This window comes from Narcine bancroftii, chromosome 9, assembly GCF_036971445.1.
Source record: "Narcine bancroftii isolate sNarBan1 chromosome 9, sNarBan1.hap1, whole genome shotgun sequence".
Classification (NCBI taxonomy): domain Eukaryota; kingdom Metazoa; phylum Chordata; class Chondrichthyes; order Torpediniformes; family Narcinidae; genus Narcine; species Narcine bancroftii.
The window spans coordinates 94,274,268-94,299,176 of record NC_091477.1 but is presented as its reverse complement, the minus strand read 5'-3'; the positions used below and the strand labels follow the sequence as shown (position 1 = coordinate 94,299,176).

General features: G+C 37.5%; 1 protein-coding gene across 1 annotated transcript in view; it reads left to right on the top strand.

Moving 5' to 3' along the window:
- The window catches only part of kcnab1a (potassium voltage-gated channel subfamily A regulatory beta subunit 1a), a 149,462-nt gene that overhangs the window by 116,515 nt on the left and 8,038 nt on the right, over window positions 1-24,909 (top strand). Inside the window, exons 6-11 of the mRNA XM_069896888.1 lie at window positions 5,138-5,182; window positions 8,245-8,288; window positions 9,286-9,372; window positions 11,344-11,429; window positions 12,365-12,485; window positions 20,028-20,122. Coding sequence (XP_069752989.1) covers window positions 5,138-5,182; window positions 8,245-8,288; window positions 9,286-9,372; window positions 11,344-11,429; window positions 12,365-12,485; window positions 20,028-20,122 — 478 coding nt within the window. The remainder of the gene's footprint in view (window positions 1-5,137; window positions 5,183-8,244; window positions 8,289-9,285; window positions 9,373-11,343; window positions 11,430-12,364; window positions 12,486-20,027; window positions 20,123-24,909) is intronic.

The window sequence follows — 24,909 nt, the reverse complement described above, 5'->3', positions numbered from 1 at the left end:
GCAGCGATTGGGACTGGGGTTCAAATTCCATGCTGTTTGTAAGGAGTTTGCACGTTCTCCCTGTGTCAGCGTGGGTTTTCCCCAGGGTCTCCGGTTTCTTCCCTCCATTCAAAAAGTACAGGGGGTTGTAGGTTAATTGGGTGTAATTGAGTGGCACAAGCTTGTGGGCTGAAAGGGCCTGTTACCATGCTCTATGTCAGGTGGGAACTAAAAGTAAAATTTTGGATAACTCTCCTCCAACCTGTCCATATTTGCTTTTAATGCAGTCTGGTTGATAAAGGAAGACAGATGCTTCAAAGTGGGTCTGTTCATAAAATGCAAACAGATTCACCCCAGAAAAATATTTTAAAGCCATATTTATTATTTAGACTGCAGAGAATGTTTTTAGACTTAGGAAGCACAACAGATACAAGGGAGCTGTGAATAACCATCTCTGTGAGGTAGATGCCTGTGGCACAGGAGAATCAGGTGATCTGCCTGACTCCTACAAATATCACACAGTGACCCATCTCCACCCATTGGCCCCTGACAGGATCTTTTTTTCCTCTAATGCCTGAGTTAGGATGAAAATGCCAATCCAGCCAATGTTCGGCCAGCTTTCTAACTGAAACTGTGAACCAAATTCATTTAGTGAAATCAGATATTGCTGTTAACTTTGGAAATATTTCATCTTACCATACATTTTTTTGCCTTCGTGTTATAATTGGGATCAGTGTCCCATTACTTGCTTTCAATATATGGATTTCAATAGTAATGGAACACCAGGAACTGGTATTCTATCAGAATCTTGCACACTGAATCTTCCGTTTTAGAACATAGAACTTTTCAGCACAGTAGAGAGCCTTTGGCTTGCTATGATGTGATTTTTATAAAGGCCAATAGTTTTAAAACTTTTTCTTTCCACTCACACACCACTTTAAGTAATCCTTATGATATAGGTGCTCTGTGATTAGTAAGTGATTACTTAAGATGGTATGTGAGTGGGAGGAGGGGGGGGGAAGGTTGAGAACCACTGCTCTCGACCCAATTGTTAATGAAATATTTTGCTTGAGAAAAATTGTCATTGGCCCATTTCCTTTAGAGCTATGAAATCGTGCACATAATAAGTCAATTAAGTACAATTAATACAGTGGGTTTTTTTTCCACTTACATACCACCTTAGGTAATCCCTTACTAATCACAAAGCATCTATGGCACAGGATTACAGTACTTAAGATGGTATGTGAGTGGAATGAAAAAGTTTTAAAACCATTGCACCTACTATACAACTATTCATCCCTCCTTACCTCACACCCATAGGTCCTATTGTTTCTACATCTATGTACTTATCTAAGAATATTTTAAATATCTCTATTCTACCACCCTCCACCACCACCCCCAGCAATGCATTCTAAGTACTTGCCACTCTGTTTTTTTTTTAAAAAAACTTGCCTCAGATATCTCCCCTAAACTTTCCTCCACTCACTTAAACGGATGTTCTCTAGTATTTGCGATTATCACCTCAGGATAAAGGTACTCACTGTCATCTCTCATCCTTCATTCCAAACTGAGAAGCGAACCTTATTTTCTCTATTAAACCTAGTGTCCTTGAAACTTCAAAGTTACCAGAAATCCAACAATATTTGAATTTGAGGAATAAATTGAATTCTCTCCACGCTTGTTTACTCCTGCGGCTATTTACCATTTACCCTAAGTGACAGCTGGGTTTGTCATACAGCATCAACTGTCAGTTAGCATTGAAAGAAACGAGCAGTCACCCTTGAGGTCCTGTCATTTTAACAATGTCTCTACTGGCATATTTGTTTTACCCCTCTAATCCTGTATATGTCCATTATCTCCCATCACCCTCCTTGTTGTGTTCTCTGAACTTCCATTCTGCTTCCTTCCTTGCTGTTGCACTCTCATCCCTGTTCTAGAATCTTCACTCCCTACACCCTCATCACCATTGGTCTTTGCTAAAGCCATCTCCTCTCTCTGACCATGTCTTCTTCAATGCCACTTCAAAATTTTCTCTGTAACTACAGTCTTCTCTCCTGTCATCTCTCCAACTCGGCTTTTCCTCCAATATCCTTCCCCTAATTTTCTTTAGAAACACTAAAATGTGCTTCTATTTTCAAATCAATAAATACATTTCCTGTTCGACTGAAGGGAAGTGTGGTATCATAGCTTTATTTGATGAATTTATTCCTTCCTATTGTAATGAAATGAATGCTGTCCAGTGCATTTCAGGGATACTCAGTGACCAAACTCTTAAAGGGGTATCACAGCATACTTCCATCATTTTTTGTAGTAGATGATTTGACGTGTTGAGAGGAAAAAGCTGGGCACCATTTGCTTTTCCTTTCTCTGAAATTTGAGCATTTTCTTTAAAGTTAAGGTTAAATTGATTAATCCAAATAAAAAGAGAAACACTAAAAAGTGTAATATGCATTTAAACCTGGAAATAAATTGTAAATTAAAAAAAAAAGCCTTACCAATTGGTTTGATTTCCAGAAACCAAGTAAGTAATGTTTAAAGTTAATAGATGAACCCAAGAAATCTGCTGATTCTTGCTGGTGCAGTAAAATCCCTGTTATCTGGAATTCAAGCAGCCTCAGTGACTAGGAAAAAAATTGCAGAAAATAAATAGGTAAAAAAATACAAAAGTTTAATATTGGTACTCCAAGTTGTCAGTTCACCAACCCATGCAACACGCAATCTCAAGCAACCAGAAAATTTACTGATCCTGCATCTACCAATCCAAATTGGTGCCAGATACCAGGGGTTTTACTGTATTTCTATTAACAATGCATCTGTGTAGACTATAGTCTGAATTGGAAACAGTCAAAGCTGGGTGAGAGCTTCAAAAATGGGAAACAGAAGATGTTTTTGAAGTTGAATTTGTTACTTTTCTTAATGGAAAAAGCATTGTGAGACTTCTCGAAAGTTAGCTCCCTTCCCCTGTTTCTCACAGTGGTATCTCCCCTTCCCTGTCTTAAAATGCTGCCATAATCCCAGTGTCCAGACATGCCCAAGTGATAAGAAGTGAACTTTGTCTGATTTTTTTTTTTCTTTCTGACAATTGTTAATAACTATTTGGGGCAGCTCAGTTAACATTAGTGGTTAGTACAATGCTGTAACAGCACCAGTGATAAGGACCAGGGTTTGAATCCTGCACTGTCTGTAAGAAGTTTGTACGTTCTTCCCGTGTTTGCGTGGGTTTTTCCCAGGGGTTCCGGTTTCCTTCCACCATTTGAAACATACCGGAAGTTGAAGGTAAATCGGGTGTAATTGGGCGGTATGGGCTTGTGGGTGTGTTATACTTTACGTCTAAATTTTTTTAAAAACTCCTTACCATTCAAATGAAGAGTCTGCTTGAGACAGGTGAATCACAACAGCCAATAAAAATGTTGAGGCATCCATCCTCCTATAGATGGATGGGAAGTAATTGACTCCTTTCCCCCTGGGAGCTGAAATCAACCTCATCATCCACAGTTTAAATTAATTTAATTTAGACATACTGTACAGCACAATAATAGCCCCTTCCAGCCCAAAAACCCATGATGCCCAATTACACCCAAATGACCTACAACCTCACTTTTGAAGGGTGGGAGGAAACTGGAGCACCAGGAGGAAAGCCACACAGACTCATGGAGAATGTACAAACTCCTTACAGACAACTTAGTTGCTGGTGCTGTGACAGTGTTGCCCTAACTGCTATGCTAACAGTGCCCTCCACATGTTATGGTTTGAGTTTTGTTACTTGATTTAATAGTTTTTGTAACCTAATTACTCATTGCAATTAGTTTTTAATGAGGCATTGGCAATGGAGGTTCATTCATCATTGATAAGGTGTAAAAGTGCAAATGTTGCCAAAGAACATTTTCACAGTAAGCAGATGGCCTGAGTAGGTGGCACATCACTCAATATTCCAGTACATGGCCCTGTGGAGAGGTTGGATTCCTGCTCATAGCCTTCTTCACAAGAACCTTTCATTTGCCAGGGCTTCCAGGAAATAACACAGAATATAGATTCTACACAAGGTTTTCAGAATTTTTTAAATCTGTATTTTCAACTTAAATAGAAAGATAACAATTAAATAAAAAGAACTAGAATAGCAAATGAACAAACTAGAGAAGTATTGACTGAGCTGTACAAGGGAGGACATCAGGCCAAATGAATACAAGCCAGCTTCCAGGGGAACAATCCCATCAGTTCTATTTACCTTTCCTTATTCCCCAGTTGCTTTGCTATGCATTCGCTCTCAAATTTCTATCAAACGCCCTTGGATTATTTTGCCACTTGTTTACTAAATGGAGCAGCTAGTCACAAATTTATACTTGACAGCAAACCATGAGGATGTGCAAGGCAACCTGGGCAGGATCGAACCCAGGTGATTACAACTGATTACAATTACTCACTGCTACAATTGAGCTACATTTTCATTGACACATGGATTTTCCTAAATACCTGGGTTCAGGCTCTTGTCAGATGAAATGTTGTGGAGCCCACTATAAGTGTCCCTGAAATGTTCAAACATTTTAATATAACCACCACGGGACAATTTGTATAATTTCATGTTCATAAATTGTTTCAGGCTAGCTTTGGGCATTAACTTAGATTGAGGAGTCTCTTCACCTCAGCTTCTCGGGTCAGATTAGAATTTTGCACTTCAGAAATGTATGGCTCAAGAAGTTGTGAGGCGATTGAATCAAATGCTCAGAAGGTCAGACAGCATCTGTGAAAAGAGAAACAGTTAACATTTTCATTAGACTGATTGCTAAGTTTTCTCAGCATTTTCTATAAGCCTTTCATATTTCCAGCAAGGACATTTTAATTTTTTTATTTAAACAGAATATGTTTGGCCTGCCTTCAAAGTTTGCAAAGGACATAAATATCCAGTTGAAGTCAGATAGGTGGGATATTGTTGCACCCCTAGGTTCTACTCTCATAATTGTCGATATAGGACAATATGAGTTAAAATTTGGGAAAGTATAATTTGGACTGACTACAAATGTGATGGATACCAGTTGAATCTGATTCAATGTCAATGGCAGAGAAATATCACAGCAAACCTAATGTCAATAAATGTAAGTAGGCAAAAGAACATCAACTCGATTTTGGGATTGATGATGGTGATCCATGTTTTCTCTTTCAGACGATCAAGCCTGGTGATAACAACAAAACTCTACTGGGGAGGAAAGTGAGTGCTCTTTATTTCTGCCATACTCTTGCTTTTTATTCCTTGTATTTATTTTTTTTATCATCAGAAGCTAAATATAATTAATTTTGTCCGATTGAATTATTTTTATGAAAGCAAAGAGGGATTATTAGCTGAACACAATCTGCTGGTGGAATTCAGCAGGTCAAAGCAGCATCAGTGGAAGTAAAATTGTCAAGATTTTGAGCTGAAACTTCATTAAGATGAGAAAAGTTAATACAAACAGCGTAAAGAGCATTGGGAGGGAAGGATGAGTTAGGGGCCCCATGTGGGACTGGCTAACTAGGCAGCAATGGAAGATGATGGACAGAGGCCAAGGATTGGCATCTGCCACTTTTGAAAATTAACTATGCTGATGTTGAGAGTGAAAAGGACAGTAATGGGCAGATTGGATTGTGTGGATTTTGTTGGAAACTTTCCATATCAGGTAGTGCTAGTGTTGTAATTACACTTGGGCTAGAGATGGAATTCTGGAATATAATTCTTCAATAGCACAGTTGGGATGTTGTCTGGTCTTAGCCATCCCTTGCTTTCATGTGGCTGAAAACTACTTTTCTGATGGTGGATGCACGTTCAGCCCTTCCGGATGATCTTTGGATTGTAAAAATCTGGAGTGATGCACTGAAGATTTTGCTTCTTGAACACTTATGGGTGTATTTTATGGCTTTTGGGCTGCTGATCATGAAAATCACCTGAAAGATTTAATATTTCATACTTGTTTTTAATATTTTTATACATTTTTGTGATTTCCTGTCATATTTTGGTGTACTTCAAGCATTCAAAACCATGAAGTGCAATATGTCATTGAAAATTCATTTTCTACATTCACACTTGGACTTCTTCCCTGTTGGGTCATGGTGCAGTCAGTGATGAACAAGGTGAAAGGTTTCACCAGGACATTGTGACCAATGGTATGAGTGCAACTGGAATCCATCAATGCTAACTGACTATTGTTGGATACTGACATGAGAGGCATCGGATGCTTTACTACAACCAAAAATCAGCAGAAAAATATTTTTAGGTCAGTTGAACTTGCATAATGTGTCACCATCATTATGTGATAAAAGATACTAAATTCAATAAAAGTTAATTTTTCTCCTATGTGATAGAGCAAATTTGAAATACCTTTGGTGTTCAGCTTGAAGTTGTGTATCATAATTCCCATTTTTTTCAGGAAGTAAACCTTTTGGGGGAAAAAAATTGTTGTCCAGTGTAATGGGATTAGAGGTAGAGATCACACAATGGAGATAAACTAAGAACTGGGTGTCTTATGAAAGCTGTCAGAAAATCTACAAACTGGACCAGCTCCACCTCCTTCAAGATCTATAAGAATTATTTTTTTCCACTGTCTTGTGACTAGTCACTTACAATATCTCATCCAAGAATCGTTAGTCATAGTTTGGCAGAGTAATCCCAGTATGAAGCATCTCCTTTCCATTTCACACAACTTCAAGATGATTTTTACCTTTGCTGAGGCATTTGTAAAATCCTTATCACTTCTTCACTGGTGTCATTTCACATCAAGGATCCCACCTGATCACCATGCCCTGAGTGGGCCAGAGAATTAGGCTCTGGTGTATTTTGGGGAGTATTATTACACACTTGTACCTTTGTGATGGTTCTTCACCAGTTCTGTAAATTTCATGACATGTTGAGGGTCAAGGGATGACTTGCCCAATGGGAAGGGGTGTCTCCATGCTGTGCATTTATACCTAAGCATGAATAAGGAGAACCTAGTTTAACCAGTGGAGACCAGTACACTGAGGCAGGAGGTTACTCCAGTCTCCTTCATCCTTAAAATTGGCTTTAAAAATAAGAAAATTGGATTCCTTGAATAGTGAAGAAAGCTGCTTCTGATGAGACTTGACTAAGCCAGCAACTAAGGCTTCCACTCAACCCTACACTTAGTTTGGGAGTCAAAGAGAATAATGGATCAGACAAGGGAAACCTCCAGATTGTGGATCATGTTGATCGTTTCCAGCCTGGTGGCTTTAGCTAGATGTGTTAGAAGTTGCACGAGTGTCCACATGCTGTACATTTAAACAGTCCCAAAAACTGCTCAAAATTAATGTGGGTCCTTGAAGATACAAATAGGTGCATTACTTATTTTTTTAAAATTGGAATCTGTTACCAAGGATTTGTTTCTAATCTCACCAGTCTAGTATTTCAATATGCTTGATCTTGAAACTTGTTTTTCTATTTTTTAACCAATTAATATAACTGCTTCTAATGTTCCCTCATGGTGACACATACTGTTCATTCAAAATATGCATTAATATAATGTAGCGGATTGGAAAGAAAGCTAGTATGGAAAAATGAAAGTAATTTTAAAAATGTTAATGTCATAGTGAATGTTGCTTCTAATTTTTTCACAGAAATATAGTCTGGTTTGGGATGTCAGACTGACTAATGGGAGGTCTGGCCTGAATATTAGAGCTGATCTATATACTTTCCCAATTGTGCTGGGTTCTGACTGAATGCTAGCTGACCACTGTTGGTTGAGGGAGATAAATGTTCACAATAACAACTCCTTGCATTTCAAACCTTGTGTTTGAGAGTCAGATGTCACACTATTATGTCTTTTAAGTTCAGGATTTGTTAATGGGTACTGACTTGAGAAACATGTTGGTGTTGTGTTTTGATTTGAAATGAAAATGAAATCGAATTTGAAATGGTATTTAATTGGGCAAAAGCAGCCATGTTCATCTTACCTCCATGAGCCCATATTTACATTCCTGATGAAGGGGTTTAGCCTGAGCTATTGACTATATTTTGTCTTCCTTGAATGCAGCTTGACCTGCTAAATTTTACCAATAATTTGTGTGTGGCTCATATTCATGTTCATTGGATCTCTTCTCAGATCCAATAATAAGTAAGTAAAACTTGTGCAATCAAAAAGTCATGAGAACATTTCTTTGAAAATAAATCTTTGGACATGAAGAATTGGTGAGCAAGATAAACATTGCCATTGCCAGCCACTGAAAATGTTAGATTTTTAAAAAATTATCTTTAACTTATTAACATATCTTAAATCTTGTCCACAGGGCTGAAACTGAAAGAGGTCTTTCTCGAAAACATATTATTGAAGGTATATGTTGTAGCGCATTAATCAATCTCTCCACATCTCTGAACAATTTGGTTGATTCTGAAAGTTATTCATTGAATGGTATTATATCCAAATGTCAGAAATTCTACCTAGCTGTCTCGTTGGAAACACACTGCCTATTGAAAGAGTGGGTGTAAATATTGTAACAGGGACTTTCAGAGATAATGATCCATTCCGGCTCTGTGATGGCCTTGTATATGTATCAGTGATCCTCCCACTCATGTACTGATAGATGAAACGTGGTCGTGACAGTTATTTTCTGTAGTGTGGGTTGATAGATTCAGACTTTGCATAATACTTGTGAAGAGGATGAATATCGAAGCTTAGATGTTTAACTTTTTCATTGCCTTGCATCTTGCTTCAGTGATATTTTGAAATTTAGATGGTGGGATCATATTTACAGATGGCTATGCCAATGGTCCTGGTTTCATTCCTGGCCCCTCTGAAAAGGAGTATCCTGATGGAATGAGATGGACAACGGTTTTCAGAAATTGTCAGAGGAGATCTGTCATTTTCTGCAAGTTTAAGTGACAGGCTTTTAGCTTTGACACCATTATAAACACAGGTCCTGAACTTACCTGGTTAGCTCGGATCATAAATGGTATGTGATTTCAAACTATTTTGTGTGAAGTAGCAATTTAGTAGCTGCAGAGAAATCTCTGTATAAAATAAACAGAGTAAATTCACTCTTAGATGCAATCCCCCCCCCCCCCACTTTGTCTCATTAAATAATTTATTACCTTTTTAAAATTCCTCTCCTTTTTTTCTCCCACCACAAATCCAACATAATCTCTAAGTTTTATGGGGCATCTGAAATAGAAAAATTCAAGAAAAATACACATGGACCATGATGAATGTTGACAACAGCAAACTTTTGCCATCGATTGAACAGTTGACCATTAGAGTTGGCTGCAGTTATCAGTTGATTACTTGTTCTTACTAACGGAATGCACACATTTATATTTTGGACCTCTTTTAGGTTTAAAGGCTTCTCTGCAGAGAATGCAACTCGAGTATGTTGATGTTGTATTTGCTAATCGACCAGACACCAACACTCCAATGGAAGGTCAGTGAAACTTCATTTTGAAGCTCAATGAGCTTTGTTGACCTGTGTATATGTTCTGAGAATCAGGATTAAAATAAACATCTAAATAAAAATCACTTTACCAAAAACAATTTGTTCCCCTGAGACAATTTATACATTAAAAAAATCTATGAGTATTAATTGCATTATTCAAATATATATGCAGACATGGGGAGAACATACAAACTCCTTACTGACAACGTGTGATTCGAACCTTGGTCCTGGATGTTGGTGCTGTAACAGCATTGTGCTAACTGCTATGTAACGGTGCTGCCCCAAATATAAATTATTATTGCCATGTGTTATAAGCACGAGAGACAACTAGAAATATAACAGCCAGATGGCTACTTAAATCTATTCAGCATAGGAGTCCTATTTAGCATCCTAACTGGTGATAAAACAAGTGGTGATTGTACAGGGAAAGGGAGGGCTGTCTAATGGTGAGGAATCTTTAGTGCTTTAAAGTTGTTCAATTAATCTTCTTGAGCGCTTTCTTTACATTATTCTCCATCACTTTTTCTTGCAGATTTCAAAACTTTCTTCAGAAACCCTCTACCAACTAGGCCCATTTCCCATCCTTCACACCTCCATGAGATCAACTTCAGCATCCTATGCTCTAGGGAATAAAGACCCAATCACTTGCTATAACTTAAGCCATCCAGTCTCACCAATATCCTGGTGAACAACTTATTCATCTTTTCCAACTTAATGATGTCCTTCCCACTGCAAACAAAACTGCATCTAATACTTCATGTGTGGACTCTCTAATGATGCTTAACTGTTTCAATACCCTGCCCAATGAAGGAAAACATTGCCAAACAATTTCTTCACCAACCTGGCCACATGAGTAGCCATTTTGAAACTATTCAATATTATTGTGAGATGTGTATTTTCATTATTTTTTTTATTACTAATCTTGTTTAGAGCATTTTAAAGAAATTAAGGAAAAAAAATGAAAGTGAAAAGATATTCTGAATTAATTTTTGAATGTTTAGTTCAGTTCATTTTTTACCCTCTTGCTATTGATTTAGTCCCCACTTGCTTTCTCAACTTTTTCCATAATTGACTGAATCGTTACCTTTCCAATTTTGATATTTCACTGTGCTACTTGAACTATTCTGGTGGGTTGCCGTGTTCGAAAGAGAGGGGTGAGGTAAAGGAAGTGCACACTTCCATTAGGTTTAGGGCTTCAAAGCATCAGGTGCAATGGATTCCTTAAATGTATGCGCTTTAGTCACAAGTGATAAGGCACTACATTCATATTCTAAAATGTTAATGAAGTTATGTAACTCTTTTTATACTCCACACAGAGTCGATTTAACAAAATAATTACAAAAACCGGGCTTTGTGGGATATGCTGTAGAGATATGTTGCATTATTTAAACGTTAAGTCGCTGGGTATCTGGGGTGTGAAAATTATAGACAGTTAAATATAATTCAATACACAAGAGTGCTGAAGGAACTCAGCAGGTCCTACTGTGTCCATAACCAACGTTTTAGGCCTGAACTCTACTTCAAAGTACAATTTGTTCATTTACAATGTGCGGACAGACAGTAACCCAGAATATCATGTATCAAACTGGTGTTACTGCATTTATATCAGTTGATAGAATTGAATGAACAGTAGTGACGTGAGAAAGTTAATCAAATCCATAATCAGCTCTGGGGCTTCCAGGCATTAGGTCACATCTATTGTACTTAAAATCCCTCAAACATTGAACCAAGCACTTATCAGAAAAGTCTCTCCTCTGAAAAATGCATTCTATTTCTCAAGGGTGTCCATTACTTAAACTGAAATCACAAAAGGAACTTGGACAATGCAGCACAAACTAGAAACAGTACCACTTTGCTAAATCCTGTTTTGTGTAGATCATTTACATCTTAGAGCTGAGCTTTCATTTTACATAAAAAAATATTTTGGATTGTTTCCCCCTACCCCACCTCTGTATTTAGAGATTGTTCGGGCAATGACGTATGTGATAAACCAAGGAATGGCCATGTACTGGGGTACATCCCGTTGGAGTGCCATGGAGATTATGGTATTCATCTTTTTAAATACTTCCAGAAGTACTTCAAGTGTACAATGCATGTCTAAAGATGTATACAGTACAGTAATTTATAATTTTAAATTGTATTTAATCTTGCTTGCATAAGCAATATTCATAGAAACAAAATACTGTTATAAAAGATTTTAAAGTTATAATCTAAGTGTTGGAAAATTATTTTGGAATTGTAATGCCATTTGAATAATTTTGACAGAAATTCTCCTTGTACCGAAAATAATTTTTTGGATGCAAATTAAATATTTGTTATCTGTTCCAACTGACGCTATTTCAAAACCTTAACCTTCTCGACATAAACAGATCGTATGTAAGGAATGAGAATACTTCAATGAGCTCATTTGCTTATCCAGATAACATCATTAACCTAAAAATGATCAGAAAGCTCTGTCCACTTCATTTAGTTGCCTATCTTGATGTGACAAAATCCTGAAGCAAGTGTTGGCCAAATGATCTTTACTGATTAACCGTGTTCTCTTGAGCAACACTTTCCAAATGAAATTCTGAACACCAGAGGAAAAAAAATTGTAATCCTGCAATCATGTGAAAGAGACATATGACTGGTAATTTGTCTATTGTGGATCCAACAACAGTGTACCTTGTTCCTTTTACTGATGAATGATGGATATTTTCAATATCTTCTGCTTTCTCTGGGCATTTGATATTAAATATAGTTTAGTAAATGAGGACAAAGATGAAACAAGTTTATAAATAGTTACAGATAATTATTCACCAAGTTATTTAGCTACAATTGAACAATGACAATGTTTTGTCCTCCTGTTCTAATTTTTGAAATGCTGTTTTTGAAGGCCATGCACTAACAAGGAAAGTTATTTTTCCATTACTTCCTACTATTTGTTAGAGGCCATTTTGGATTTTTATGAAAGTTGTCTTTTACTGTGTTTTTTCTTCAGGAAGCCTATTCAGTGGCAAGACAGTTTAATTTAATCCCTCCTGTCTGTGAGCAAGCAGAATATCATATTTTTCAGAGAGAAAAGATTGAGGTCCAACTCCCTGAGCTTTATCACAAAATTGGTGAGTGTTTGCAATGGATACTGTGCTGTGGTTTAGCCAACATTCTGTTTACTGATTTTTGGAGATATACAGTAAAACCCCTTGTATTCAGCACTTATGGGGATTGGTAGATGCCGGATACATATATTTTCTGCTTGCTTGAGACATGCTTTTACTTACAATGACCAATTCATCTGCACTAAGAATGAATGGTTTAAAAGAAAAAAATACTGTACTGTACTTTGATCAAACTTCACTTGCAAGAACATAAACCTTAAAGCATTTTACTTTATTTTCAGTCGCGTTGTTTGAAAACATTTAACTGCCGCTGCATCTGCAGGCTCCTCCCCCTCCATAGAGCTGCCCGAAAAATAAACAATAACATTGTAGATAATTAACCCACCCCCCAGTTTCCAGATAAAGCCTCTTGCTAATCAGGGATAAGGAGACACTATAAGAGAGTCACCACAATGGCAAGTAGCTTCGTCCTGGGCGATGCCATTGCTGTTACACTCAACTTTATTCAAACAGCTGCTACAAGTAAAGCACTTTGCTGGCTGAATATTTGTTCCCATCTTCACCAAAGGTTTGTTACTTCACAGAGTATTTACATTTACAATTTTAAACGTATATATTTTTTTTCCCTTTTTTTAATCTATTTTCATCTTTTTCTTTTGCCAGTTGCTTGATGCTGCCAGTTGCTTAAATTCCGGATAACAGGGGTTTTACTTTACCTGAATTGTCAAAATAAAGATATATTTGCATTGAATTTTAGCACTCATCAGAAGCTTCACATGAATACAATACATTGTCCTTTCAAGTGTATTGTTGCTTTGATGCAAGATCACACAAATGGAAATGGGATGATTGATCAGTTAATCTGTTTTTAGTGATGGTGCAGTAATATACAAATGTTAGCTTGCACATTACACCTTTAATATCCACATGGAATGCTGGAAACGACAGGTAAAATTAGAACCATAGAGCAGAAAACAGGCCATTTTGCCCCTCTAGTCTGTGCTGACCATCATCTCCCTAGTCTCACTGACCTGCTCCCATTCCATAACTCTCCAGACCTCTCCCATCCAATTTATTCTTAAAACATACGATCCACCCTGCATTCATCACATCAGATGGCAGCTCATTCTACACACCCACCACTCTCTGAGTGGAAAAATTTTCCTCTAATGTTCCCCCTAAACCTTTCCTTTCCCCCTTCAATTTAAAACTATGACCTCTCATATTTATCGCACCCAATTTGTGTGGAAAAAACCTTTCCATATTCAATCTTTATACCTTTCAAAATCTTGTAAACATCTATCAAATCTCCCCTCATTCTTTTTCGCTCCAAGGAATAGTCCTAGCTTGTTTAATCTTTCCCTGTAACTCAACACCTGAAGACCCAGCAACATCCTAGTAAATCTTCCCTGAATTCTTTCAATCTTATTGATATCCTTCCTGTAGTTAGGTGCCCAGAACTGCACACAACATTCCAAATTTGGCCTTACCAATTTCTTAAACAACTTCAACATAACATCCCAACTCCTATACTCAATACTTTGATTTATAAAGGCTAAGATACCAAAAGCTTTCTTTACAACCCTGTCCACATGTGACGCCACCTTCAGGGAATAACATATTTGTATTCCCAGGTCTCTGCTCCTCCGCACTCCTCCGTGCCCTATCATGAATTATATCTCCAACCTTGATTTGCCCTTCCAAAATGCATCACCTCACACTTGACTGCATTAAACACCATCTGCCATTTTTTTTGTCCCATTTTCTTAGCTGGTCCAAATCCTTCAGCAAGCTTTGAAAATCTTCCTCACTGTCCACAACACCTCCTACCTTTGTGTCATCAGCAAACTTGCTGATCCAATTCACCACATTATCATCCAGACCATTGATATGTACAACAAACAACAATGATCCCAAAATGGATCCCTGAGGCAGACCACTAGTTGCAGGCCTCCAATCTGAGAAGCAACCATCCACTACCACACTCTTATCTTCTCCCACACAGCCAATTTTGAATCCAGTTTACAACCTCTTCTTGAATACTCAGTGTCTGAACCTTCTGAACTAACCTCCCAAGTGGGATCTTGTCAAAGGCTTTACTACAGTCCATGTAGACAACATCCACAGCCCTTCTCTCATCTACCTTCCTGGTAACATCCTTGAAAAACACTACAAGATTTGTTAAACACAAACGACCATGCACAAAACCGTGCTGACTATCCTTAATTACCCCATGACTGTCACTCAGAACTCCCTCCAACATTTTACCCAACACTGATGTCAGGCTCACCGGCTTATAATTATCTGGTTTATATTTGGAGCCCTTTTTAAACAACAGGGCAACATGAGCTACCTTCCAATCCTCTGGCACCTCACCGTAGCCAAGGACATTTTAAATATATCAGCCAGGCCCCCTGAAATTTCTACACTAGTCTTCCTCAAGATCCAAGAGAATATCATATCCAGCCCAAGTGATTTAGCTACCTTTATTTTCTGCAAGGTAGCAAGTACCTCTTCCTCTTTAATCTTCATCTGTTCCATGACTCTTCTCTTTGTTTCCCTTCCTTCCCGATGCACTCTGCCAGTTTTCTGAGTAAATACTGATGCAAAAAAAAAACCAGTTTAATATCTCCCCAATTGCGTGAGGCTCCACACATAATTGACCACTCCAATCCTCTCGGGGACTAATTTTGTCCCTTACTATCCTTTTACTCGTAATGTACTTATAGAAATCCTTTGGGTTTACCTTCATTTCTTCTTTTTCCTTCCTGATTTCTTTCTTTAGTGTTTTCTACATCTCACAATTTTTCTTTACTAGATTGCCAATATCCTTTGAAAACCAGGATTCCCTGGTAACTTCACCTTTAATCCTAATAGGAAGGTGCTCTTGATATTTCTCCCTTAAAGGCCATCCACTTACCCAGGGGCTCCCAACCTGGGGTACATGTACCTCCAGTGGTACATTTGCACTTTTCAGGGGGTATACTGGGTCTGAGAGAATAACCACTACTGTACAATACATGGGGTTGTAATCTGCAGTCAGATTGCACAATGTCGTGTTTTTTTTAATCCTTAATTTTTAGGGGTACATGGGAACCTATAAAAATGTCCAAGGGATACAGAGGAACAAAAAGGTTGGGAACCCCTGCACTTACCTATCACACCCTTGCCATAAAACATCATATCCCAATCCATTCTTCCTAGATTCTTTTAATAAAAATTATTGTTTTAAGATCTCATTATCTTAATTGCTGCTGGTCTGTGATGTAACAATATATTGACTGCACAATAGTAAAATCTAAAATTAGGGTTAGGGTTAGAGCTATTCCATTATCTTTCTCTGTAAAAAAAAAACTTTAATTTATTAAGGCAAGAATGTTTACCCTTCCATTTGAAGGACTATATGGCAGAGTCAAGTCAGTCAAAAAATGATTTAGTAACATATCAGAACAGATTGAAAAAGATATTAAAAAATTTGGCTAAATATTCATTTTAATAGAATTTATATGGCCAACTAAAGTTGTCGATAAAGATGATCATTGGGTTACTTGTTGGAGCATAGCAAGATAAATCTCCTTCAAAAGATGTTTGATTCTTTGTAATTGTAATACCAAGATAGGTAAACTGATTTTTAATCTCCTTAAAAGGAGAACCACTACACGCTGCTGCAGAACATTTCAATAGAAGTTCATTCGTATGCACATTCAATTTGTATCCTGAGCATTGACTAAATTATGAAAGCAATGACATCATATGGGGGAGGGAGGTGTCTGGATCTGAAAAATAAATTAAGAGATTGTCTGCGTAAAGAGAGACATTATGTTCAATCCCTTTCCTTCATATCCCCAAGATGTCATTGCACTCATGAAATGCAACTGCCAATGGTTCAATTGACAGATCAAATAATAAAGGGCTTAATAGGTATTCTTGATGAGTACCACATTGCAGATTAAAGGGCTGAGATTGTTCTAAATTAGTAAGAATTGTGGCAGATGACCACAAATACAATAATTTAACCCATGTAATAAAATCAGGACCAAAATTAAAAATTTCAAGGGTTGTAAACAGATATGTCCATTCTATCTATCAAATGCTCTTTCAGCATCGAATGAAAGAATACACTCAGGAGTTTTCCCGGAAGGCAAATGTATAATAGTAATCAATTGGTGTATATTAAAATGGGAATATTGTTTTTTTAATAAACTCCATTTGATCTTTAGAAATAATTGATGATAAAATGTTTTCCATTCTTTGGCCAAAATTTTAGGGAGATCGGTCTATAAGCGGAACATTTAGTTGTGTCTTTACCTTACTTTGCAATTAAAGATATACAAGCCTCATTAAATGAATCTGGCAGTTTACCCAATTTAAATGAATTAGCAAACACCATCTTTAGGTAAGGTGTTTGAAAAATTCCTCAGGGAACCCATGGGGTTCAGGTGCTTTCTCAGATTGTAATGAGGAAATAGCAACCACTATTCAGTCTGATTTGACTATCTGAAGAAATCTTGGGGATATTCAATTGGTCTAAGAAATTACTGTCATTTGTACATTCAGAAGAGTATATTTTGGAATAGTGTTTTTTAAATGCATAGTTTATCTCCAAATGATCTGGTCATAATACCATTATCTTTAAAAACCTTTATGATGTGACATGAAGCACCAAATCCTCCCATTTGATTGGCCAAAAGCTTACATTCATTACCAGAGTTATCACCATGAATGTAAAATTGACTTTTAGATTTCAAAAGTTGGCATTCGGCTGGATATGTTGAGAGAAAATCAAATTTAATTTTAAGTTCAATCCATTTTTGTATACATCTGATTTTTTAGTTTGAGCATGTTGTTGATCCAACTTTTTAATTTGTTTAATTAACTCAGATCTTTCTTTATTTGTCTTCATTTTTTTATAACAGTACACAAAATAATTTGCTCCATAAGAAAAGCCTTCAAGGTATCAAGTATAACTAAGAGGTCTCTGAAGAGACATTAGTATCAAAAAAGAAAACTCTGTTCTTCCATAAATTTAATGAAGTCCTTATCTGATAATAAGACTGAATTAAAATGACAGTGTCTTTTATCTTGAGGAAAATTCCATGAGGTTGTAACAAGGACATGGTCAGATATTACAATACTCTTGTATTAACAGGAATGTGTTAATGAAATTAGATGATTATCAATAAAAGAAATCATCAGTACACAAGTGCGATGAACTGGGAGGAAAAAAAATACTCTTTTTTGGTAGTATAAAAGAAATGCCAAACATCTGAAATGCCATAATCTGACAAAAAAAGAATGCATTAATCAGGCAGATTTGTTTAATGTAGCTGGGTTAGAAGATGAATGATCTAGGATAGGGTCCAACCAGCAGTTGAAATCCCTGCCTAGATAAGCAAGTATAAACTTAAATACAGCAAGGAAGTAAAAAAAAGTTTTCACAAAAACCCCAGATCATCAACTTTGGGAGAATAAACATTTGCAAAAACCACCATTTTATCATGTAATTTCCCTGAAACAAGAACAAAATAACCATTAGAATGTAAAACAACATTATGTATACTAAAAGGAATATTCTGATTAATAAGGATCGATATCCCTTTAGATTTAGCTTGAAAAGAAGAATGATATTGCTGCCCTTTCCACCCATGACATCAGGTAAAAAAAAACGCAGCTTTGTTTATTTTTCAGTGAAGCTACTTTCCTTCATTTTACTGGATGATTTAAACCTCTCACATTCAAACTCAAGAACTTAATAAGATTAGTCATGATCACTCTTAAGTATACAATTAACGTAAAACTAATTTCTAAAAATCCCAGTGTGCATGTGCAAAGCAGAGTTTGTGCAGCAATGACCTCTGGCCTGCAGATGGCCTCATATTGAGTACAACTCGATAAGATGGAACCAGAATGATCTAAACAATGAAGCACCGCAGTAATCCAAAACATCCATGATCTCACCCTTGTTCTTCTCCAGTCCCACCCTTCTAAGGCTAATGGAAAGGCCAACAGTGCACTAATTAATTCTAAAAACCCACCATCTCCAAATTTATATTAAATGTCCTTGCTCAAAAGCAAAATAATAACATTCCCCTGCAGCTGTTCATAACAAGTCAAAATACGCCATGTTTAGATTGAGTACAGTAAGCATTGAGAAGGTATTAAACATTTTTTTAATGTGTTACTGGATATATAAAATGATTTTTTAATCCCATTTTTATAAAGTAGACTTAAGTAGAATCAAAAGGTGTCAAATTCTTTTCCTAACCACTTCAGATTAATTAAACTCACAATAGCCATGCTTTTTTTTCTGTAAAAACTCTAAAAATAAATGAATGAACCATAACCTGTTAAAATTCAATCATCGGTTCAAAGCAGTCATTCAACAGAAACAAAAGAGAGAATGTCATTCAGTAGTTAGAACAGAAAGATTGCTAAATGAATCCTGATCGTCTATCACTGAACCAAACCATTTTTTGTTCCCATATAAAAGATTTGTGGATGAGCTGGGATCAGCAGAGAAGGCTTCCAACATAACTTCCCTGCAGACGGCCCTTTGCTTCATAGCTTCAGTAGAATAACCTTCCACAATTCTGGATTTTTTGCCTTGGTATTGCAGGGTACCTTTACAACAGGCTTATTGAATTAGCAGCTTCTTGGTTTGATAATGAACCTGGTTTTTGCCCTGATTGGGGCTTAGACAATCATGAGCGGTGTGCTCTGTTAAGTTCCGGTGGTATCAGAAATAACTGATCTTCAAACACCGTTGCCAACAAATTAGTAGGCATACCAGTCTCAATATCTTCAGCCAGCCCACTTTGACTTTCCAAATCAATCATTCTAATCATTAGTCACTCATTATCTTCCAGGTGGTGGACCCAGTCACTCATTTCCTTTAAAGTAGATTCTGCAGAGGTCAAACGTTCACCTTGTTGATTTATTGAAGGACAAATCTGTGAAAATCAATTTTCCAGTGCCAAAAGTCTTTCATCGAGACATTTAAATCCTGCATCAATAGATTCTTTAATTTGTTCAAGAACATTGGAGGAGCCCTCAGCAGCGGGGTTTGCCAGTAGAATGGGTGGAGTTTCTTGCTTCTTCCATTTTTTCCACTTTTAGTGATCTTTCCAGCTCTTGTATCCATTTTAAATATAAAATGTGCAATTCAACATCACTTCAAAAGTTTTTAGAAAAGTAAACAGGAGAAACAGTATTCTGAAGGTACAGAGCTATGACTAAGACGCACACTTCATGTCGCAGCCCAACTGGAAGTTGCACTTTTTAAAAATGGAATAACACAATTCTCATTTAACAAACTATCAATAGATGTCGGCTTTGGGCTTTGACCATTTGTGTCTTCCAGTACACAATATTACCTTGTGAAAGCATTCTGGTTTCAGTTAGTTTTTTGGTTGCAAAATTATAACTCTTTACAATATTAGTGTATCTGAGAGAACACCATAAAATATCCATTATCTTGTTTCTCATTATTGCCTTTGGACTGTGTTGTTGAATGTCAATTAATTTTCATATGTTATCTTTCGGCAGGAGTTGGGGCAATGACTTGGTCTCCACTTGCTTGTGGAATCATAAGTGGAAAGTATGATATTGGCGTACCTGATAGCTCACGGGCTTCTTTAAAGGTAAAACAAATAAGCCACTTGGATTAAATGATCTCTTTCGTGCAACAGAAGGTCATAGCTTTGTCTTGTTATGGAAGAATTGTCTGGATATGGCATGCCTTTCAGATCAGAATGAGCTTTGCAAGAGAAATGAAGCTGGTCTGCTTCCCCATTGCCTTGCAATATTTTTCTTGAACTATATCCATAGAACATTACACCACAGAAACAGGCCCTTCTAGTCTGTGCTGAACCATTTTTTTTGCCTAGTCCCACTGACTGGCACCTGGTCCTTGGCCCTCCATACCTCTCCCATCCATGTACCTGTCCAAATTCTTCTTAAATGTTAAAATTGATCCCACGTTCACTTCAACTGACAGTTCATTCCACACTCCCATCACTCTCTGGGTAAAGATGTTCCCCCTTGTGTTCCCCTTAAACTTTTCCCCTTTCCCCTTTAACCCATATCCTCTGGTTTGTATCTCATCTATCCTCTGGAAAAAGCCTATCTACATTTACTTTCTATCCTCCTAATAATAGAATTAACTCAATAAACTTAACATCTGAACACCAGCCTGAATGGCAACTCTCTATCAATAACAGACTATTATGCAGCATATGTGCAGGGGAAAAAAACCAGACCATTACAGTCCAGGCTGAAATGCCCCAAAATTTACCAAAATCCCCCAAAACAAAAAGAAACAAAAGCCCCCACTTCAGCCATGTCAAGTCTGTCAGGGGAAAACAAGATTGCCTTGGGGTTCGAATGGGGCTATCACCGCCATTCACTTCCTTTATCTAGGAATTTCCACAATAACCTCCTGGTCACTATATGAGGTAAATGCCTCCGAAGACCACTTTAGAGTTCGCAAGTGCCCTTCTGGCACATGAGTCCTCTTCTTCGGACACCTTGTCTTGAATGGTCTGGTGACCATCCAAAGCCCTCCTTAGGGTTCACAAGTGCCCTCCTGGTACACAAATCCTCTTCTTTGGTCAATCCTCCATACTCCATCCACTAACCTCTCTCAAAACAAATGCGCCGGGCTTTTTAAACTGCCCAGTGCTGTCTCCAGTTCTCTCCATTGGTGGAGATGTTGGCTGCTGCAGGCTCGCTCTCCTGTGAGCCCACGGACTTCTAGCGCGTGGTTCCCATGCTTTGACAGCTGTCAAAATTTGCCAGTGGTTGCTTAGGGCTACTACAGCTGTCAAATTCCCAGCAGTAAATTCAGTCCGGTCCTCAGTCAAAAAACAGAATAGTCAAGGTCCATAACACAGGAAATAAATTCTTAAACATGTTTAGCCTCACCCTGTAACTCAGTTCCTGGTGTCCGGGCAACATCCTAGTAAATCTTCTCTGCAGTCTTCTATCTTATTGATGTCTTTAGGTGACCAAAACTGCACACAAAACTCTAAATTTGGCCTCACGAATGCCTTATACAACTTTACCATAACATCCCAACTTTGATTTATGAAGGCCAATATACCAAAAGCTCTCTTTACAACCCTATCCACCTGTGACACCACTTTCATGGAATTATATATCTGTATTCCCAGGACTCTGTTCTACCCCATTCCTCAGTGCCCCACCATTTACAGTGTACGTCCTTTCTTAGTTTGTCCTTCCAAAATGCAACACTGCATACTTGTCTGCATTAAATTCCATTTGCCATTTTTCAACCTGGCCCTGATCCCTCTACAAGCATTGAAAACCTTCTTCGCTGTCCACAGCCCCTCCAATTTTAATGTCATCTGCAAACTTGCTGATCCAATTTACCACGTTATCATCCAGATCATACAAGCAACAATGGTCCCACCACTAGGTACACCGCTAGTCACAGAATATTTTAAGTAAGGACGTGAATCGTTCCCATTGGTGGAAGGATCAAAAATCAGTGGGCAGAAAGAAAAATATCATTATATGGAAAATGTACAGCCAGACTGGGTACTGGAGATGGATTCAATCATTTCCTTTAAAAGTAAATTGGAATAGTACTCAGTCTGCAGTGGATTTTCCACATTGTGATTTTTTTAAAATATATAATTTCTTTCTGCCTTCTGATTCTTGATCTTTCCACCAATAGGAACAATTCACTTCATTACTTAAAATATCTCCATCAGATTCCTTCACCATAATTTATTTTCCAAGGAGAACAATCCCATTTCTCGAGTCTAGCTACATAAAGACACTCATCACTGGAATCACTTTCATAAATTTCTCTGCAGCATCACAAAAGCAGTAGTTTCAAAGGTTCCTTTTATTGTAATGTAATAATACATTAAAATATTTTTTGATATACTTTTGTCTGCTGTAAGTCAAACAAAGAAACACCATGAGTATTGCCTAAATGAAGCAAAAGAGAGTCCCTTCTGAGACAGTGTCTGTGGATTCACCTCCAACACTATGATAGCTTCTACAGCCACACAGACTCCATTTCCAACCATCAGCAACTGAGCTCCAGCTCCAAACCTCTGATACAATCAGGAAGCCTTCAGTGCTTCTTGCCCTCAGTACCCTCTTCAACACTGGTTCCAATTCCTGGTTCACATGAGCCATCTCCAGCTGCCTACAGCCTGTGTGGGTCCTTTGACTGTGTCGCTGACCATCCGTAGCCAGATCCTTGCTTGTCTGCTGCCATGGTCACTGTCCTATAGGGTCGTCTCCTACACTGCCTCCTCAGTGGGTGGTAGGGAAGGGATGTGTTTGTACCATTTCTGGTGTCCTGCACCCCCTCGTGGTTCACAGCCCAGCGGTTGCAGGATTTAAAAAAAAAATACCATTGGCTCCATTAACAGGCCATTAAAAGCGTGTATGGAGGTATCGACATTAGGACCGGGCAGTAGACCTCTGCAGAGCAGCACTATCCCTCCAATCCACGCTCTCCAAAGCCCGCACCAGCAACAGTGCTGCCATTATTTTTCTGTGTTATTTCATGAACCACACACTCTTATTGATTAGTTACTTTTTAACTGGATGTCAATCTCTGCGGACATTTCACTTACATATTTTAGTCTCAATATGTTACCACCTTAAAAAGAGGTCACGTTATAGCTTGCATTTGTTCTTATGGCAAAGTGATGGTACTTGTTGCTATTGTTGAAGAAATCTGCCAGCATCGATCCAGTGATGTCTGTGGTGTGGACTTTCTCCTTGCCCATAAACAGCATTTGCTCTGGGGGATCTGTGGGTTCAAGTAAGTAATATTGTCATAGTACACAGCTAAACCAATCATGCAGAAAAATTCTCAGGCTAGAAATTAGGAAATAAAACCTTAAAGATTTGGAACAAAGTAAAATGAAGTATGTTTTAGATTAGAATTAATAATGCAATATGGATTTTTGAAAAGTGAGAAAAAGCTGCACCAATGAATTTAAAACAAAAAGAAAATGAGCAATCACTTGAACAACCTCTGGTCATTTAACTAATTTTAAACAGTAATTTTGGTTTAGTATTATTGAAGACTCAGTTACGCTTTATGTATCAAAGTGCCTCTTTTCCTGGATCATTATCAACACGGAGAATAGTGTAGTTCATGAGTACCTGATGCTCGTGTTAGCTTGTTGATTTCTGTGGAGAAAGCTGGGGATGTTTTCATATCCATGGAGGAGCAGGGGATCATTGACAACAGAATCTGGATTTCCGTGCGTGCGCACGTGCGCTAGAGAAGCCGCTGCAAGATTTTCTGTGTGGAATGGAATGTCGCTGGAAATTTCTGTGCAACTATGTGCAAAATTTTTAGGCAATTGAAATGATGCTCTGGATTTCAGTAAGCTGCAGTAGAGATGTGTTTGCACATGTTGATGAATGCAAAAAGACACATCTATCAAATGAAATTTCTCAACTCAATTGAGATGATTCAACCTGGGTCTAATGCACTGTACAACTGCATATAATAATGACTGCATCGTGTACAATAAAATTCCAGCAATCTGATTGTTTAGAAATCCCAAAGGTTTAACATCTGACTCTCCAGGCCCCCAGTTCACAATGTGTGCAAGGCCCCACTTCTCACTGTCCCTTTAAACACAAACAAGTTTTCTGGAAAATTATGTTTTTTTAAAAAAAAATAACTATGTAATTAAAAGTGTTTTGGAGTATTAATTAGCATAACATCCCATAGATGGAAAATCTGCTTATTTGTCACGTTAAATTAAGTTTTACTGTCAAAAATTGTTAACATTAAAGTCAATGGAAGTGAATTTTTGGAGTGGGATTTATGAAGTTGTTAGGAGAATGTCTGTATATTTATTAAGTTATAAGGATGATTTTTCAAATTGCCCTTACTGTCTGAATTCTTATGAAATGCAATTACCTTGAAAGAATACTAAATCATTTATTAATACTTTTGAGTTTTTCTCCATTCTTTCCACCTGTTCTTTTTGTGCAGCATGCATTACCTCTGCTGACCTTCAGCCCCCAAAGCTGCCAATTGTTCTCTAATATTTATTACATTGGCTTGGCCTTCAGAGATTTTAGGTTGCATTACCTCTCCCAATGTAACTGATATTTTAGATTCTGTGCTTATGTCCATAGTTATAAAGACATTGTTAAACAGTTTCTTTCAACTGTTGAACTCATGCTATTGCAAATTGTGGTTAAGTACATTTGCCACCAAATACCAGCAGCAATGCATGTCCTCCCTTGAAAAGTCCAATGTGTACTTGAACTACAGCCTTCCTCCTTTTCATCTGATTACTGGCTAAACTCTTATTGACTGAGCAATGCAACATCAGTTTAGTAAAATTGTTCCTTTAATTTTAGTCATATTTGTTCAAACTTTTATTTTTCTTTCTTTCCCTGCCAACCACTAGTA